Source organism: Phalangium opilio, unplaced genomic scaffold (genome assembly GCF_054372755.1).
Source record: "Phalangium opilio isolate 3A_F unplaced genomic scaffold, DU_Popi_V2 ptg000113l_1, whole genome shotgun sequence".
Lineage (NCBI taxonomy): Eukaryota > Metazoa > Arthropoda > Arachnida > Opiliones > Phalangiidae > Phalangium > Phalangium opilio.
Window position 1 is genome coordinate 4,150,229 of NW_028324209.1, and position 20,663 is coordinate 4,170,891.

General features: G+C 35.4%; 1 protein-coding gene across 2 annotated transcripts; it reads right to left on the bottom strand.

Annotated features, from left to right (window-relative positions):
* Positions 1-16,561: 16,561 nt before the first annotated feature.
* Positions 16,562-20,183, bottom strand: LOC149623437 (uncharacterized). Of its 2 annotated transcripts, none has more exons than XM_089852495.1 (2): positions 19,952-20,183; positions 16,562-19,868 (listed from the first exon to the last, which is right to left on the bottom strand). In XM_089852495.1, the coding sequence occupies exon 2, from the start codon at positions 19,639-19,641 to the stop codon at positions 18,529-18,531; it is 1,113 nt and encodes a 370-aa protein (XP_089708621.1). In that variant the 5' UTR covers positions 19,642-19,868; positions 19,952-20,183; the 3' UTR covers positions 16,562-18,528. The 2 variants fall into 2 exon arrangements, with proteins under 2 accessions (XP_089708621.1, XP_089708622.1); XM_089852496.1 differs by having other exon boundaries at positions 19,940-20,183.
* Positions 20,184-20,663: the final 480 nt, after the last annotated feature.

Here is a 20,663-nt window from a genome sequence, read left to right on the forward strand (position 1 = left end):
CACTTTGAGAAAGGTAAGGTTTTTAGAGTTAGGCTTAAGATGATCTTGTTGACATACCCAGTTGGCAGTACTGTAAAACTTATGTATCGCGTAATTGAGAGTAAGGTGGCGTCCCAAGTGAGACAGTTATGTATATTTTATAAATACTTGTATAAAGTTTGAGACATTTTAGTGTAGCAGACAATATACGCGAGAAAATTACATTAAATTTTGAGTCAATTAGGTTATGAATATCTTTTGCTAAAGAAGTTTTGTTTAGTCTTATTTTTTATAAAACTTTCTGCTGTTGTTAAGCCTTGGCTATGTTCCTTATACATTAAATTCTAAATTCTAAAAAGGAGCGAAGGCCTACCTATTTTTCTCTGCTCTAACCTAGGAGGATATAGGGGTGAAGGAGTCTTTGACTGCCCGTTCTTAGAGCTCAGGTTTCGGCCTCTCCCATGGGAGATTCGTTCACGCGCACCTAGTGACCTTGGTTACGCGCATCACATGCTAGCTTAGGCCTTAGAAGCAACAACGCCTATATGTAGGCGGCGTTGTAAAAAGTAATAGATTTGGGGAAAGAATGATATTTTTTAATGTTATCGGGTGTTAACTCTATACTCTCCCACAGGCTTTAATCCATCTTAAACACTTTTTTACTTAAGTTTTGGTTTAGGGATAGAGTAAAAAAGCCAACCCTCTACAACAGTTTTATCAAAGAACAAATAATTTACAATTAATAAAAAATGAAATAATGATAAATGTTCCGTTAAAGCACTAAAAATGCAGCCGTTACCTAAAATTAAATCAAAAGAAAAGACGACGTCCGATGACGATGTGCGCGGAACTAGTTGCTCGGCTATGAATCTCCCAGAACGAGAGAGAACGGGGGGAAACCACGGCCGATAATCTGTAAGCGCGTTTCAATGGGAAATCGGGCAGTCGAAGACTCCTTCACCCCTATATCCTCCTAGCTCTAACTAAACGGAACTTTTCCAGCCCTTATCTTTATCTCTGTGCTTGGCTGGCTAACTTTTTATCGCGTATTTAGGCAGGCCTCTCTGCCGAAGTAAAAATCTCTTGTTTATTATGCGAAAATTTCCTCCAATTTTTACAGTGCTCTTTTGGGAAATTTTGGTGCGAATTTTGTACCTGGTTCGAAAGAGCAGAAAATTTCTTTACTGTAGGAAAAGTTTAAATTGTGGATCGGAATTAACGAACCCAAACTTTGCATTGGAATATAAAGGGAAACTGAAACATATTTCTATTTTTTTGAAACTTTATAACAAATTCATTAAAACTTTATCCAAATCATCTTAAAACTATAGCTGATAGGTAGTATTTAAGTCGAATAAATTCTGTTAGGTGATTTAGCCGTTAAAACGTTAGAGACAGACAGACAGAGTAACTTTCATATTTATAATATTCGTTTGGAAATGGATATACTTCATCAATATGAAACGTTAAAGCTATGATAAAACACATTATTTTGTGGGTTTAATTATCCCTTTAAAGTTCCAATAGGTCCTTTATTTTGTTAAGCAAAATATGTAAAAATTTGAGCCCGGTGCGACGTAACTCCTTTCGCCACTCTTTTAAACAAAAATGTATCTTCTTCTTTTAAACCCCAGATTAAAAACCTATATTGTTATTTAATATTATACCATTTATAATAAGTAATAGATATATAGGCGATTAAATTGGGAAAGTTTTTAAAAAGCGTTCGAATATAGTTCCAAACTCTTAATTCTCCCTTGGGTTGAAAGGTCGGCGCGTGCAAAGAGGGGTCCCTCTTATCGCGTGCGGAATAAAGCTTAGACTTAGGAGGTTACGTAGCTTTGCACGTGCTGTCAAGTCAACACGTTTACAAAGTTCAGCGGAAAGGTTATTGTATTATGATATTTCTGTCCAAAATATTTACATATTCAAAAAGCAGAACTTTCCTTTAATTAAAATTTTATACTTTTGCGATGGTCTCTCATTTCCAAAGCGCATATTTTTGGAATTATTACGCAAGAATATTTGGTGTTGTTTTCAAAATGTGTTTTGCTTCTTAAAACCTCTTTTGAGTGTAGTAGTAGAATCGTAAGTAATATTTTAAGATAAGTGAGAATTTTAATCATAGTAAAAAACCTCATTGTTTAGCGTTAAATACAGAATGAAGCATAGGATACTTGTTTTCGTTATGCTATACTTAATGGCTACTAGAATCTGGACTTTTAATATTTCATTCCGAGAAAATGTATCTGTTATTAACCAATTTTTCCAGGTATAAAAGAAATCTGATATCTTTGTTTTTCGGTTCTCGTCAGTGTCTAATGATCTAAAGATTATTTTGGAAACTGTAGGATTTTGCTTTTAGAAGGAATACAATCTCTGTAATAAACCCTTCTTTAATTAACCACTTATTATTTTTCCCAAAATAGAAAGTTCCATAGTAGTAGGTGATAGCAACAGGAAAGCTTTGCTTATTAACAAGGATAAATAATTTTAATAGAATATGAGACACGTGATTCACGTTGACTCCCCCAGGGTAGTATTCGCGTATGATACTTGCGCTAGTACCCTGATTTTTCTCAAACTAGTCTCCATTTCAAAAAAAATTAATTAATACACGGTGTTTGCAAAAGGAGAGGGTTCTATTCTAAGTACAATCGTGGGTTCTGTTTGCGATTTTGAGTCTGAAATGTTCTATGAAATTTTGTCCCAAGTTATGATGGTGACTCTTTGAAAAAAAATTAAGAAACTGTAAGACAATGCTAATTTAATTCAGAGTTCATCATAACTTCTATACCAAAACCAGGGATATATTTAATTTAAGAAGTAGGAATGAAGAACAGAGTAATCTGGACGCGCGTCATAGTCCCGGACCCCCTTCCACGGGACGGGGGGGGTATGAAAGAAGAGGCGGGTCATAGCGACAGAGGTAAAAAGGAATTGTGTATTTTTCACCGTCCCCGTCAGCAACGTCATCAAAACGTAGTTTAAGTGAGCCAGTAAGATAATTTAAACTTTTCGTTACGTGTTGGAGGGAGAGCTACGAGTTGGACTGAAGTAAATACTAACCGTTCTCCATTCCTACTTCTAAAATTTAATCTATCCCTGCTTTGACCTTAAAGCAAAATGTTATAGAACTTACATTTTAGACTCAAATTCACTGTACTTTGGCCGTACCACCCTTTTTTAATATTCACCCTGTATAATATCAAAAAAAAAAAACTACTTTCGGTGAGGTTTTTCTTAAATAAATTCGAGGCCTATCTCTATCGCAAAAACTTTAATGGTTCTTAGGGAATATAGCTTTAAACTCAGTCCCTAAACCCTTCTTTAATACTCGAGAGACTACGAAGTCAATGTTAAAGAAATTCCTTCAAAGTTCCTTCATCTTAAATCCAGTGTCAGATTGGTCTTTTTCTTGGCCCATCATAAGATCCCTTAAAACCACCACCACCCAAATACTCCGAAGGAGATAGCCTCGCATTCAGTCGATATTCCTTTGAGAGGAGATTCTCTTGGCCGATTTCAAACTCTTGGCACGATTGCCATTCCACGGATCAAACTAGACTCGCGCATCGGGAAGAGTCAGAAGATGGAGAGGAATTGATGCAAAAGCTAGTCTCTCGCAAGAGAGTCTCGGCAAAAATCGAATTTTCCTAATCGAATTTATGCTTCCGTAGAGTCTCTTCTTTTCTCTATGTCCCTCTCTCTCTTATCCCTTCGGGACTACTCCGGATGATGTCCTAAAACCTAAAGACAAAAGAGCATGATAAAGATCTTTGTTAAAAGCTTTTTTCGACTCTATAGTCCCCTCTTAACTATACTTAAGTGCAAAAACATTTTATTTTAAATCAGTTTGAAGTTAGGTTTAGTTCGATATGCCATTTAAGACTGACTGCCATTAGACTGGAAATCCTTTTTTTGTTCAAGGTTTTTTATTCTCGCTTATTTTAACCTTGTGCTACCCAAGAAATTGATCCCCAATTTTATTAAAAATGGAGAATTTCGAAAAAAAATACCTGCAAAGGAATAATATATGTGGTAATTCCTGTATACAAATTAGAATTGAATATCCTAAATCTGGCACATACGATCTTCATTTAAATTAAATATGTCATTAGGCTTATCAAACACTATCAGATACCATCTAGCTTATACCGGGAACGGCCTTTAAAATTAGTCATAAAAGATATGAAACCTGAGAAAGATCTCGAAAATAACAAATTATTGCATAGTATGTTCAACTTAGTCTCGAAAGTTAAATATCTTAAGTCTGGCAAATACGATCTTCATTTAATTTAAATATGTTTTTAGGCTTATAAAACACTATCAGAAACCATCTAGCGTATACCGGGAACGGCCTTTAAATTTAGTCATAAAAGAACTAGAACCAGAGTTATATTTCAAAAATGACTTAAATTATTGCATACTATATTCAATTTAGCCTCGAAAGTTGAATATCTTAAATCTGGCACATACGATCGTCATTTAAATTAAATATGGTATTAGGCTTATAAAACACTATCAGAAACCATCTAACGTATACCGGGAACGGCCTTTAAAATTAGTCATAAAAGATATGAAACCTGAGAAAGATCTCGAAAATGACTTACATTATTGCATTATTAAACCGGGCGATCTCAGGGTAATATCTGGGGGAAAAACCGGGTGATTTCAGGGAAATATATGGGAAAAACCTGGCGATCTCAGGGAAATTTATGGGGAAAAACCTGGTGGCGATCTCAGGGAAATTTATGGGGAAAAACCTGGCGATCTCAGGGAAATTTATGGGGAAAAACCTGGCGATCTCAGGGAAATTTATGGGGAAAAACCTGGCGATCTCAGGGAAATATATGGGGAAAAACCTGGCGATCTCAGAGAAATATAAGGGGAAAAACCTGGCGATCTCAGGGAAATATATCGGGAAAAACCTGGCGATCTCAGGGAAATATATCGGGAAAAACCTGGCGATCTCAGAGAAATATAAGGGGAAAAACCTAGCGATCTCAGGGAAATTTATGGGGAAAAACCTGGCGATCTCAGGGAAATATATGGGGAAAAACCTGGCGATCTCAGAGAAATATAAGGGGAAAAACCTGGCGATCTCAGGGAAATATATCGGGAAAAACCTGGCGATCTCAGGGAAATATATCGGGAAAAACCTGGCGATCTCAGGGAAATATATCGGGAAAAACCTGGCGATCTCAGGGAAATATATCGGGAAAAACCTGGCGATCTCAGGGAAATTTATGGGGAAAAACCTGGTGGCGATCTCAGGCAAATATATGGGGGAAAAACCTGGAAAACTCGGGGAAATGTTTTTTTCCAGAAAGTTGTATGACTCCTATCAATTACTCCATGGAAAATTCCAAAGGAAAAGGGCTTTCATTTTTAAATTGTTGAAGCTACAAGAAAAAACAGAATTTGATTTACTGTGATTTCACACTCATTTATTCTTTTGAAATTCTCGTCTGACTAGCTCTATTGATCCTTTTTTCGACTTGTCTACCCCCTCTTTGTCTTTCTTCACTGGGTACACTCTGTTATTCATTCGATTACTACTCCTTTTTTCGTTTTTTTTCTTCCCGCACCATCTTCATCCTCATCCCACGCACTCTTTCGGCGGACACGAATCGAATCTCCTCATCTTTCTTCTCGCGTGTTTTTGACCTTTCCTCGATGATGGGTCCAGTAAAGCAAACCTCATCCGCCGTGGATACAATCACAAAATACTTCCGTCTGTCTTTTCCAACAGTTCCTAGGAGTATATTCTTATTCAGTCCTTATGTCTGCCCCTAAAACATTAGTTTTCTTTTGTTACGTGTATCCAACATTTATGGTAGTTGGACTCTACCAAGATGAGTACGCGTTCGACCACCGTAAGGCTGCATCGACTATTGCGGTAACGTCAACAGCACTTAGATCTGATGAAATCACTCTCCTCCGCCAGAATTAAAACTCTATGATAAATTTGCACCTTTTATCTCATTCTGGGGAGCCCAGTGGTTCTATGATTCCTATGAAGTCCTATATTTTTTAACCTGTCCTATATTTTTTCATGAAAGGTCCCCCTATAAACCCCTTTATTTTTGAGCTTGTCCTATGGTATAATATAATTTCGTGAAAGGTCCTATAATATCCTGGGGAGCCCAGCGGTCCTATAATTCCTATGAAGTCCTATATTTTTGAACCTGTCCTATATTATCATATAATTTCGTGAAAGGTTCTCCTATAAAGCCCCTTATTTTTGAACTTGTCCTATATTATTATATAATTTCGTGAATGGTCCTATAATATCCTTTATTTTTGGCTGGGCTTCCAACCCACCACCCGTTTTGCAGAATGCAGCACTGGTTTTTGTCTTAAAGACTATTTTCCCACTATTCAGGGTTGAGACTTCTTGGTCTTGCCTTCAACTTATGTTTTGAACGCACGAGCTTAATGATGATGTCTTGGTGAATTGGACGTTGAAGAGATGGAATTTCATCTGGGAATTCTTTAGACTACGTGTTGATTGGATGCGTGAAAACGTGACTACTTGGGGTTGTTGACTTGTTGAGAGTTGAAAAGAATTAGATGTTGTTTAGCACAAACTTTGCCCAAGTTTAACTTGTATGCAAGCAGTCGGTTTTCTTTAGTTGAAAGACTTCTTTATGTTCTTTGTAACCTTCGATATATCTTGTATACTTCCTCAACTTAACGGCGACGCCTAGTTCTTGATCAATTTCTCTTTGAAATTAAGTGTTTTGAGGCTTAACGAGTTAAAAGGGTGTTCCGGGAAGCGGTATATCTTCTTGTTGGACATTTTAGCTTCGTGTTTGACTTTAATTATGGCCGCGCGGTGAATGTTTGTAGCCCCCACCCTAATTAGCCGGAACTGTTCGTGCGTGTTAGGCACTTCCTCTTGGGAAACTTCGTATTAGTGGAGCCTTATGAAGGATATGCTAATTTAGACGAGTCTTCTTATAATACTTAACATTTCCAGACATATTTCTTTCTAGCCGCAAACTGCGTTGAAATGTTGAGGTCAACCAAACTATGTAACAGATTGGTATAGCGCTCTGAACTGTTAATAATAGTCAACCGCGGGACTCAAGACTGTCCATAAGGTCCAAACTAATGTCTATAAAACTTCGCCATCAAAAGCCAGGTATAGTTTTAAGGATTAACCAAGAAATAAAATTCCGCCTCTCCAAGGTAAGGCCCCCGTCCACTTGAGAGTATCGAAACTTGGATATTTTTAACCCAATATTTCAAGGTGGAACCTACTCATTGTTTAAGATACAATGATAAGAGTGGGGGAACTGAAGTCACTGAAAGGGTTTTAGCTCTTGACCCTGGCTGCTGATCACATAATGAAGCGATGAGAGGGCCGTTACGTACTTGACGAGGTTCTAGTCTCGCTCTCTTTTAATTATCGAAGCCACTGCGAGGGTCAATTGGTTGGTGGAGGGCAATTTTTCTCGGCGCGTATACCACCGCATCGAAGCCATCGTACTAGTCTTTCCTTTTTCGAGTTAGGAGTGTTTTGTTAATACTTATGGTACGGGGTCTCGAGTAATTACCTCTTGTCTTCTTTCCCAACACTCTGCTAAGCCTTGGTAACTTTTTATTTTTTTCCGGAAGGAACTAGTATACTAGCTGGAACTAGGACTATGTCCTTTATCGACCCGCAGGTGGTGCTGACTGGCTTGGAAATAACCCTTCTTTTTTAATTGACTTGTCCGGTGCTAGCTTCGTCATCGGTTTTTGCTTTTTATAGCTCACCATACGTTGTTCTTTTAGAGGCGGCTGGCATTCAGGGTAGCTAAGTATTTACCTAAATGAGGAAAATTCCTTGGGAGATATTTTTTATTTTGTACGTAGAAAATAGAAATTCAACAGGAGTCCGTGTATTTTGTTATAGAGCTGCGAAATCCGTCCATTAATTCAACTTGTGCTTTTTTTAGAAAAATATTAATGGGCTAAAATAGTAAAATGAACGATACATTATGTTTGAGGAAATTCTTCAGGGAGGTCATTGAATATATAGGAAGTTGTTTCCGTCGATTTTCCAAGTAAAATATGTTTATATCTAGAAATAAAATCATTGAACCAGCCCATCAAAGATACGTGATGTAACAAGAATATTTCACGAGAGTTCAAAAATCTCTTCCTTCTTCGTAACTTATTTCTGAAAATGCATTTGAAAACTCAATAGTACTTTCAATGTTTTCGAATAATAACTCTTTCCCCCATTGGCAAAATGGAGATTTTAAATATATGTAATACCAGAAGTGAGATGAGACCAGAAGTACTGAGCTAACCAAATTCTTCACTCGGCGAAGGTGAATATTCTTGATAACACAAGAGCGGTTGGCCCTCTAGTAGCGGTTTCTGAATTTTCCCTCCAAAACGTGAGACGCTCGTGGTGGTAGACGGCCGAACTAGATTCAAGGAGCCGCGTCCGTGTTCGGCCGCTTTAGGTTGAGGGGAAGGGGGTAGGAAATGTTTTTGGAACTCAACCAATTTTTTTCTCAGTAGTGTAGGCGCGTGGGAACCGGCATAAAATGATATTAAAATCCTCAAATTTGTTCACTAGTGCCAGGATCTACTACCAATGCTAGAGCCCTTCACTTCTAGTCTCATCTCACTTCTGGTAATACTAATTCCGAAATTCCATTTATTTTATGTAAGTTCTTGGATATTTTTTATGCGATTCATCAAAACAAAGGCTCTCTTCGAGAAAAATCCCCGTAGGTCTAGCTTGCTGCGCCACAAATATTCTGATTCTCTTTAAGCTTCTATTTTCTTTCGTTGTCAAGTAAAAGAAAACCAGTATCATTGTCTGTCCCGTAATTCGAAAACACAACAGGGACCGAGAAAAATTTGAATTTAAAGGGAAGGTGAAGTTTATCACTGAATGGCAAATAATATACATAGTTTTCGTACCATTTACACAAGGAGGCCAGGCTTCAGGTGTTACACATGGAGACCAGACTCCCTGGTGAAGTCAGAAGCCACGCCTCCTTGTGTAAATTGTATAAATCCTCCAAGTCTGAAAACTATATATAAAAGATAATAATGGGAACTGTGGTGTAAGTTTGTGTCAAGACGTCCGATGAAAACCGCTAAGAAGGTGACCTCCCCGACCATGTGGGGATTGCTCATTTTCTGGAGCTAATGGAATGGCCTATAGATGGTTATTGTACCCATTTTTTGTCACAGTTTATACAAAAGCTGTTGTTTGAATTCACTTCTCCTTATCTTTTAAAAGTTGGGTTAAAGTTTCCAACAAATTGAGTGTGCCAAGGCAAGCGACATCCTGTTTGTGCCTATATGGGTTTCATGGCATCAGATGGGGACTGGAAAAGGCTTAAAAAGGATTCGCTCCATTAAACCTGAAAGCCGATTTCTGTCTTCAAAAAATAAACTGCTTTTCTATTAAAAGGAAAAAAAAGAGGATGGAACTCTTTTATGTTTCATGTCTCCGAATACAGGAGAAATCTTATTTAAATATCATACAAAGAATATAAGTACCATAAAAAATAGAGCGGCATCTGTGACATTCGCATTCTTTTCTCTATTGAAATACGAAGGTCTCATTACGAAACAGGCCAGAAGCAGATTCACTAGAAATTAAAATCTACATTCATACATAGTTGGCACAGGCACAAGGCAAATTTTAAAAAATTATCTTTATATCAATTGGAACGATGTTTTTATCTACATTATTAAAGAAAATATGAGCATTTAAGTTTCCATAATGGCGCCCGATGGACACTACGCTTTACGCTTTCCTGCGAAGCACTGGGAAGTACTCCTATTGGATCACCTGACGGATTCATCCAATAGGGGTGCTCCCAGTACTTCGCGAAGAAGCCTTACATGTAGTGTCTATTACGCGCCATTACCGAAACTTAATTGCTCTTATCTTCTTTAATATTGTAAATAAAAACATTCTTGAATCTGAAAAGAATGTGGTAAACCTGTCTTATAAAACTAAGCCGAGGTCAGAACGAAATTTCTTTCATCTGCCCTTAATATATTACTTTATATTAATTTACTTTTGAGGATTCCATTCTTTCCTTGGGTTCATCTTCAAATTTAAGTGCGCAAACGATGTCTTCATTCAGGATAGGTTTTTCGGAAAAAGAAAGAGAGTATTTCTTTTCAAAAACGAATATTCAAACTGGAGTTATTTTTCAAGCTATACTTCGTCTATTATATTAGTATATTTTCTTGTTACGAAACGGATGAGCCATATTCAAAGATATATGAAAAAGGACTTGGTTTGCCCAAGCCTAAAAAACAGAACGATAAGAGTTTTTTCCAGTTGACTGAAGCGCGGATATTTTATTTTTCTATATAATTTTAAAGACAATCCGTATTTTACTACTCTTTAGAATTTAATTCAATCTCCTGATTTTACTGGTAATGGATTTATTTCCTATAAATTAATTGAAATAAAAAATTACTTATCTCAGATTTTTCATGATAAAATTTTACGAAAATGGAATTGTTGAAAAATCTGAGATAAGTAATTTTTTATTTCAATTAATTTATAGGAAATAAATCCATTACCAGTAAAATCAGGAGATTGAATTAAATTCTAAAGAGTAGTAAAATACGGATTGTCTTTAAAATTATATAGAAAAATAAAATATCCGCGCTTCAGTCAACTGGAAAAAACTCTTATCGTTCTGTTTTTTAGGCTTGGGCAAACCAAGTCCTTTTTCATATAATATCTGTTCCTTCAGTCTGCATTAGTATTAATCTATTATAAAACAATTGTTTGCCTGAAATGCGAAATTTTTCACTTCTAGGACGAGGTTAAAAATGGTTCTACACTTCTACTAATTCTTCTAAGATACGGCTCACAATTCGTTTTAGAACCCGAGCTTTATAGTCAACTTCAAAACCAACATCCTGCCACGATTTTTAAACTATCAAATCCGTATCTTTTACAGTCCACTCTACAATTACAATTATCCATGACATTGCGTTCACAGCCCTTGTACGTTTACAGTGAGTGGCACCGTGGCCAGTTATTTTAATTAAAATACCTGCCACAGGTCCAGTTTTAAAAAAATCCTTATTTCCAACACTGATCCATCTATCCTTGTGCCTTACTAAAGGCAACAGTGAAATATCCATGAAGCGTAAGCTTCTATTATAAATCCATGGCCTAAGTAAGGCAACTTAAGCCTTGGTCGAAACTAACATCTAAAATATAAATTAAAAAGGTATCTTAAGTATAGAATTTCAACCGAGACACATAATTAAACGAAAAATAGACCAGCCAGAGAAATTTTTAATAAATATAGTGTTATATTTATTGAAAAATATCAAGTTAAAGTTACAAGGCGGTGAAATGGCAAATTAGCGTCGTCTACTGTAGAGTAATGAACAATTAGCGTCGTCTGCTGTAGAATAATCTTTTGAGGTACTTACATTTTTAATTAAATTAACATACTTAGACTTAATTAATTTTGATGAAACTTGAAAAAGGCACACCTTGAATAGTTACTTGTTAATTTGAAAGTATTCCGAAACGTAACTTCGCTTTAGTTTTTAAATGATTCGATGTACAGGAGCACCAAAAACCCCATGTTATTCCTATGGGAAAATCGGCGAAAATCTGTGAATTTTCATTTAACATTACGGGAGGGTGTGGGATCTTATCTAGAAGGGCCTACCGGCCCTCTAGAATAGACTAGTCGCTTGACATAGACTAAGCAATATTACTTCATCACTTTTGATTGCCTTACATCGTGTATTCAACGGTAAAATTTATTTATTTATTTATTTTGGATTTGGATTATTTACTATGAAGGTTAACTCGATCTAAAAAAATGTATACAGTATTTTATTATCGGAAGTAACGGAGCTTTGAAACTTATTTGGAACCGGTCCCATTATTTGATCCGTAGATAAGCTTCTCGAAATGACTCTGTCGTCTATATTTGACTCGAGGGGCTACTCACTTCCCCAAAAAATGTACACCAGATTTCTTATTTCCAAATATTTCCGATTTATTTCTATTATTTTTGTATTTCTTTATTTCCCGATATTTCTCCTAAAATTTACAATATTTTCACTATATTTCCTTTAAATTTCCAATTTTTCCGTTATTCCTTCGTATTTCTAATATTTCTCAGTATTTCTATTATTTTTGTATTTCTTTATTTCCCGATATTTCTCCTAAAATTTACAATATTTTCACTATATTTCCTTTAAATTTCCAATATTTCCGTTATTCCTTCGTATTTCTAATATTTCTCAGTATTTCTATTATTTTTGTATTTTTTATTTCCCGATATTTCTCCTAAAATTTCCAATATTTTCACGATATTTCCTTTAAATTTCCAATATTTCCATTATTCCTTCGTATTTCTAATATTTCTCAGTATTTCTATTATTCCTTCGTATTTCAAATATTTCTCATTATTTCCCTATATTTCCGATATTTCTCTATATTTCCGATATTTCTCATAATTTCCCAATATTTTCGATATTTCTCATTTCCCAATATTTCTGATATTTCTCATTATTTCGCTATATTTCCGATATTTCTCATTATTTCGCTATATTTCCGATATTTCTCATTATTTCCCTATATTTCCGATATTTCTCATTATTTCAGATATTTCCCTAGATTTCCGACAATTTTCAATATTACGATATTTCTCGAAATATTGAAATATATTTCTTAAGGCTTGTACACCATATTTCGTAAGTGGCTAGCCCCTCGATTTGACTTTTCAAACGTTATAACATGGCGTGTCGTTTGGTTATATCAGAAGGGGATAATGGAAGAAGGTTGACACTCTGTATCCTCTTAATACCTTAGTTATGTAACTTGATTCTTCCCAGGCTCATACGCCCTTTTTGTTTGCTCTCCCGCTCATCGAACTTCAGATGGACATCGCACCGTGCTAGCTGTTTGGTACTAAATCCTCAGCAATCAACCCACCTACCTTGATTGTCTAAACGTGGGACAAAAATCCACAAGCGCATGCGCCTTGGCAAATAGTTAAGCGCTAATGATGAGGGATCTATTTATCGCGCATGTGATTCGGTTTAGTAACCTTGCTCCAAGTGTAAAATGATGTTGGGAAGAATCATGTTACAATTACCCCGCTTTGAGGTACACTTCTCTCAAAAAGAGGTATTATATACTTCTGGCTGGTTATATTTAATTTTCCTGGGATTAATTGCAATCTCAATTAACCCGTAATTGAGATATTTTCTTTGTTTTCAGTCTAGACTAGACTTTACCGTGAAGCTTAACTTCAACCGGGTTTATATCAAATATTTTTTCTAATTAATTTTAAAGGTGTGAAGTTAGCTATTGCCAAGAGTAAATCAACTGAGAGAATGGAGCTTACCCGGTTTCTTTCTTCCACATGTACAAATTTAGAAAGTATTTCTGATTCAATCAAATATCAAGAGTAGGGACTTGGCAGAGCTACGTCATGCACGTGACCCTAAAAACATAACAGGAGGGGCTTAAATACCATAAGGGCGCTGGGGGTCAATTATCTTTAATTTATGTTTAATAATGTGGAATTTACATATGACACTTGGCTTAAAAATACCTTAGATACTATAAATCACAAAAAAGAAAAAAAAAGATTCCCATCTGTGAGCTTTGACGTCAATAATTCTTTAGAAACTAACCTCTCCACTTTCCTTTCAAAAAATCGATAGAAAGAAATCGAATCGATATATTGTAAACTTTTGGAAATTTTCATGTTTCTTAGCTTCTTGAGTAAAGAAGAAAAAGTATCCCATATTTTTCAGATTAGATCACGAGTTAAGAAAAATCACCTTCCAATTCTTTTCTTAGGTTTTTAAATTCAGTTATTCGATTATCGAAGATCAAGGAGTGAAAAGACGAAAACATAATCGAAAATCGATTAATCTTTATTTCGATTAATCGATAAAATATTGATCTTGTATGTATACGTGGATTTTGTTACTATACATATATGAAAGAAAAGTATATATTTCGTTCCATGCTGTTGGATAAAAACCAATTGAATGGAAAACGGTCAATTTTATTTTTCTCTCTAAAAGCGGTTAGTCTTTCCTTGGGCGTATGATTGAGCTAATTTTTTACCGGTATGAAAGGAAAACAAAATATAGCCTTGTTCAATAGAAAATGCACATGGCGACGGAGAATGGATGGATTCAAAGACGTTATGCTTATTATTATACGATAATATTGACCAATTATATTACCAAAATATTGGCGTATTTGACTAATTGATGAGCTAATTCTGTACGGCAAGTCCGGAAATTGGCTTCATTTTACCGTCAAATGTTTGAGTAAATTGAATTAAATTTTCCACGAAAAGTTATCAAACCCCTAAAGGTGTCATTTTCTAAACCAATCTAAACTCTATTCGACGGCTCCGAAAATTAGGTTTATTTTACTGTCGTGCTATATTAAATTAGATCTTACACACCTAACTTCAAAGGTCAAATAGGGTCACAAACAGTAAATAGATTGAGAGCTTTCTGAGAAATAAATGGCCCTGTATAAAATGCATATTTTATTCGCATTGTTATAAGGTATATCAGGGGTAAATGACGAAAGGAGTTAGAGACGCTAGCTTCCGTAGTGTAGAATACAGTGGGACCTTGAAACGTCATAGAATTTGTAACTAACGTAGTGCCATCTTTGGAACCGTATTGTAAATAAGACCACAACCTTGAAAATTTTCCCTTAAAATCTCGCGCCGCAAGGTATTCTGGGTAAAGTAAAATGGCGGGTGTCGATGTTGTCAAGACGTCTCATAAATCAACCCAATATAATTATTATATTCAATCGCGAGTGAACAGTGATTTAAAGAAGAAAGATAAGTCAACAATTTGCAATTTGAAGCCGGGAAAATCCTCAAAATGTGTTCAAACTTGTTTTGCCGTAAGTGCGCTGTTACAGAGTCGGCCCAGTGAGCCAAGGCTTAGTTATTTTTCCGAGTCAGTGCCAGTGGGAACTGTGGGATCAGGATCAACTGTATCTGTGACCAAAGAAATTAAAACAAGTAAAACTGTATTGAAGGATGCAAAAACGCAATGCTACATTTTACCATCGTTGGATAGCGCGGCCCAAAAATCGGCAAACGAATCCAAATCCATAGGAACACAATGTAACTTTTCACTAAAAGAAAAACTAGAAACACCGGAACAAAATCAATCACAGCTTCCAAAATTTGAAGACAAGGTGATTCAAACTAATATTATGGCAGCTTATAGAAGTGTGTCTAACTGTGCTGTGCAAACTGTGTCTGGTGATGATTCAATGGACCTACCAACGGATAAAAGCCTCATCCATAAAATAATGAAAATTCTGCATTGTCAAGAATACTCGTCTTTAAGATACAAGGTTTGATTTATATTTCCATACTAGTATAACCCTAAGATTCAAGACATACTTTGGTGAAATTAGGTTTCTTAGCCTGACTTATTAGAAAGAGACTTTACCCCCTAACTTCATCAATATTTCTCGTTAAGCCAGGGGTAAATAACATTATTTACCCCTGGTTAAGCCAATGGTTTTTGGATATCAACATGAGGCTCTCTACTTTTATTTTAGGTGAAAAAGCTTATAAGAGGCGAGTTTGCTATAGAAATAACTTCAAGTAAAGTTACTGGAATCTTCAACGATGAACGTGATCCCATATCTGTTACTGTCACCGAGAGTGGGAAAATTTGTTTATCAATACTATTCAAAGAAGATCGTATTGACAACATTCTCAATTTGAGTTCTTTGGATGAAGGAAAACTTCAAGAATATATTCAACTTTTGCTCTTTAAGCCAGAAGTCAATAATAAAGTGTTTTGTACTGGCGTTGACAAAAACAAAATTAATGAACTTCCATTAACTCGTGTCATTAACAATCCAAAAATTTTAAAAATAATAACTCCAACACTGCGGTACCAATCTAGTGATTGTCCGGTAATTTTTTCAAAGACACAACCAGTACGGGGTGAAAAATATTTGGAAAAATGTCAAAACTGTAGATTATTGCAAAGAAACTTGTCAAGAGTATTGAAACGAAAAATTGTTGAAACACCAACAAGAAATTTGAAACGAACGCGAATAAGTAGCAATTATCCATTATCGTTTTTGTCACCAAAAAGTAGAAAAGTAAGATTAAATCGTGCCCAAAGTGCAAGAAGATTTATTCAAGAAAAACTAAATAAACTTCAAGCTCTAATTAAAGAAAAAGACATAAACTTGAATGATAATCAGTCAAACGAGCTAAGCCATCTTGTAAAGCTTATAAATTCAGACCACCCAGAAAAGGTTGACGATATCATTAATGAAACATGTAATGAACTGCCATCCAGCGCTGAAGTATTGAAAACAATTTGGAAAAGGGATTCAGAAAAACGTCATCACGAAGATGTAAAGAATTTTTTTCAGGACCAAATTAAAAACAAGTCTGGTTCTAAACAAAATCGCTGGAATATAATAACCTACAGAATTGCCTTGGCCATTTACACCAGGAGTAAAGCAGCATTTGAAGCAATACGTGACTTTGGGATTCTTCAACTTCCTAGTCTTGACACTGTGAGAGCCAAAGCTAAAAAGTACGACAGTGAACCTGGAATTGATTTTAAATACATGAAGGATCAATCTGAAAAATATTCTTCCTTCAGAAATGAAAAAATAAGTAAAGGAGAAAAAGAGCCCCTTGGTGAAGGTGTTCTCATATTCGACGAAGTGAAAGTTATAGACCAAGTCATATGGAATTCAAAATCTCACGCGTTTATGGGATTGGCCATGACAGAAGAGGAATTTCCAAGCTTGCATGACGTCTTTTCTAATGCTCACAAAAAAACACCAACCGCGGCTCAGTATATTTTGCAATTTTTATGGAGAGACATGTCCTCAAATTTTGACGTAATAGGCCCTTATTACTCTTCAAGCTACTCAGTTAATATATTTTTTATGATGACAAACCTTTACGAAGTTATAAGAATATTTGAACAGTTTAATTTCAAAGTTATCGGCTTGGTTTGCGATGGAGCTAGCTCCAATCTTTCTCTTATGAAGTTGACAATGAACACTAAAGGGGCGTTTGGATATAAAAAAGAAAATGGCAAATACAACTTCGATGTATCCCCTAAATTTAAGCACCCGTTTGCTATAGATAGATATATTTATTGGATAACTTGCCCTACTCATGATTTAAAGAATTTCATTGGCCAACTATACGCATCTAGAGAAGATGGGCCAAAAGATTTTACCAGAAAAGGAGTTAAATTTGGATGGAAGCAAATAGAAGATCTTTATAAAAGGGAGGAGGAAAGGGCAAAGAACGGCCAAATGCGTTTTGTACCAAGGCTTTTAAAAAGCTACATTATTAGAGATGCGTGGACAAAACTAAATGTAAAGCCGTCTAAAATCATGCAGCAACCTCAAGTGTTATCAGAATTGTACACGCATTCACAAGACAGCAGCGCAACTAAAGATAGCCGTTCTGGAGCTATGCAATGTTATTTGTACTTGCAAGCCTGTAATAAGCTTTTTGAAAATGGTTTACTAAATAAGGGAAAAATCGACTGTAAAGATTCATTAATTTTGAAATCAATTAGGGAGGGATATACGTTTTTTGAGGAGTGGGCCAGTGAATTATTAAATGAAAATTCTACATTCCAACCAAACAAAGCGACACAAACTGAATATATCTCCTGGCAAACATGGGACCTCCTTAGAATTTGCGTATTTGGAATGGAAGGGTTAGCTTTGGACTTTCTTTCAAGGAATCGAGGATATTTTATTTCACCTTCGCGAATAAATGGTAGCGCTGTTGAAAGCTTATTCGCGCAGTTCAAATATTCAACAGGAAGTAAACTTTCAAGCGTAAACTACAGCCACGCCCGTAAAGCTGTGACAGTACGAGCAAATATTACGGGTAGACACTCTTCAAACAAAGACTACAGAGATGCACCTCTATATATTAGATCTGGGGACTTGTAAAAATCAGTTTATGAAAATCATAATTAAGCGGGAGTTTAACAAGTTGAATCACGTGTATCTTCTATATTTTTTCTATAAATGAACCATATTTCCCTTAAATGTTTTTTAAATATATTATAAAAATATATTTTAAAAATAATTAACCCAAATTTAATTTTAAAGAAACTAAGAACGTTGATTTTATCAGGAGTAAATGTCATTTAAATATGATTTTAATCCTGGAACCACGGATCCCGATAATATGATACCTTTTTCACTGTTTCTCTTAAATTTAAAATTGGATTTTTTATAATAAAAACAATATTTAAAATATTTGACCCACATTTTATTTTAAATAAACAAGGAACATTGATTTTATCAGCGCCAAATGTCACTTAAGTCTGATTAAAGCTATTTATATCTGATTAAAGCCATTTAAATCTGAATTTAATCTTTAATAGGAACCAGGGATCTAGAGCATTTATTATCACATTATTTTTATTCTATGGAATTATTTATTGATTTGCGTTTGTATGATCTCAGAATTAGGAATCATTTAATTGTTGACTAGTTGTATCACAGTTTAGCAGGGGTTAGTAATCCTTTAGGAGAACTCTACCAGCAATTCGTCTGCTTCTTCGAAGCTTGCTAATTTTCACAGTTTTAGTTTTTAATTGCTCACTTGTTTTCCCGGAATTTTCGGAACCAGACAGGCCAGGGGATAGGTTATTAATTGAGTTTGGACTATCTTGCTCATAATAGTTTGATGGACCAGCAGCTTGTCTTACATTGACAGTTTTCAGTCTAGTGACACCTTTAGGTTTTCCTGTTAAGGTAGCTTTGTAGACAGTATTTATTTGACTAGTTTCAGGTGTGATTCGTTTCTTTTTTGTAGCTTTTGACTTCACTGTTTTATTGGCATCCTTCGATCCCCGACTAGATAGTGCTAATAAATTATCCCTTAAACTAACGTCAGTTTTCTTTGATTTTTGCATTTTGCAATAGCTACCCACAAACTCTTGAATACGACAATGCACCATCTTCCTCAACCAGGTTTCAAAAAATTTATTAGAAACTTCCTCACTTATAACTTTAATGTTCTCCTTTAATATTCCATCATTATATAAATCCCTTAGTTCTTTTTTCAGGCTGAAAATTTGCTCAGTTGTTTTTTTAATCAAATTGACTCCATACTTATTGTAATTTCTAGAGTTTGCGTAGCTTCTGGTTACGTCATTAACTTTTCTAATGAAAGGAAGGAACCCTTTTTTTGGAAAAAGTAGGCCTCCTTGGTCGAGAACTTTTAGATCCAACGGAAGATTTTTCTCTTTTTCCACACTCGTCATTTTAAACTGAACAGTCATCTTGTAAAACTGATGTTGCTCTATTGTTTGTTTTACTGAAAGAGTTTTCTTCTTTCCTTTCACTGCAACTTTTCTAATTCCAGCCAAACCACCACCTCCAAGTTTAAGTATTCCACTTAAGCTTTCTTCTTTCATCTTAGCACTGTTGCCATCAGCACTGTCAGCCCAATTTTGTCTCAGATTAACTACTTGACCATATTCGAACACTTTACTCATATAAAATGAAGTAACTGATTCTAACTCAGACGTTTTATCATTTGAGACTAAATTTTTGAAGTGGTCTAAATATGTCTCTCTCACCAAAGCCGCTTCGTTATGGTAATCAAACATGAACTTTGCCATTGCATATTTAGTTTGTTTACGACACTCAGGTTCATTTTCATTTGGGTTTTTACTACTGTTTTTCTTTTTAGGGGCAGATTTAGGCTTGAGAAATTCATCATATACTTTTACTTCCAACTTTTTGTAAACATCAACCAATTCCAACAGAAATTCCGAGATATTTGGAGCAGGGCCATTTTTTAACTTGTTGATTATAAACAAACGCCTTTCACTTGGGTTTTCTTTTTCTATTTGATCATTTGTAAACTTTATGAGTCCATTTAATTCCATTTCATTAACGAATAATTAATTTACCAACTTTATAGTTCACCTTAATGAATAAACTTTACTCTAAGCCTAGTTGTCACTCAGTAGTAAGCAGACGAACACTAGCAGACAGGAGAAAATGGATATCCCAGCATGACTTTCGAAACTTTGCTGCCACGCTATTGGTTAGAAAATATCATACTTATTTTGAATTATAGACGGCGCGACCGAGGCGTTTTCTCTTTTCTGTGTCTACGTTTGAAAGTCCCACTGTATTCTACACTACGGAAGCTAGCGTCTTTAACTCCTTTCGTCATTTACCCCTGGGTATATTTTAAATCCCCATAGTTTCGTAGGTAGTGACGTACATCCCTAACTATCATTAATAGAATATTGAAGGATGATATGATCCATCCTTTTTCATAGAAACCCATTTTCCCCTTTTCACGTATAAGGTACTTTAAATATTAAAAGCAGCTTCCTTTTTCCTTCGTGGTATCAAATCCTCTCGGGGAGAGATGTTATTTAATATTGATCAAGCTCAGCAAAGGCTTAAGGTATGTAAAGGCTAACTAAAGAAGTTTTTTTTCTTTTTTTTTCGTACGAACTGATGAAAATTTCATCTCTTGCTTATCCAAAGCTTCCCCTTGTGGGTTCATATTGGCATGTACCTAAAAAGAGATTCAAGAGACTGGAAGTAATGATACTTTCTGTAGGAATAAAAACTTTTTTGAATAGGAGTTAAGATGAGAGTTATGTGAAGAGATAATATATCT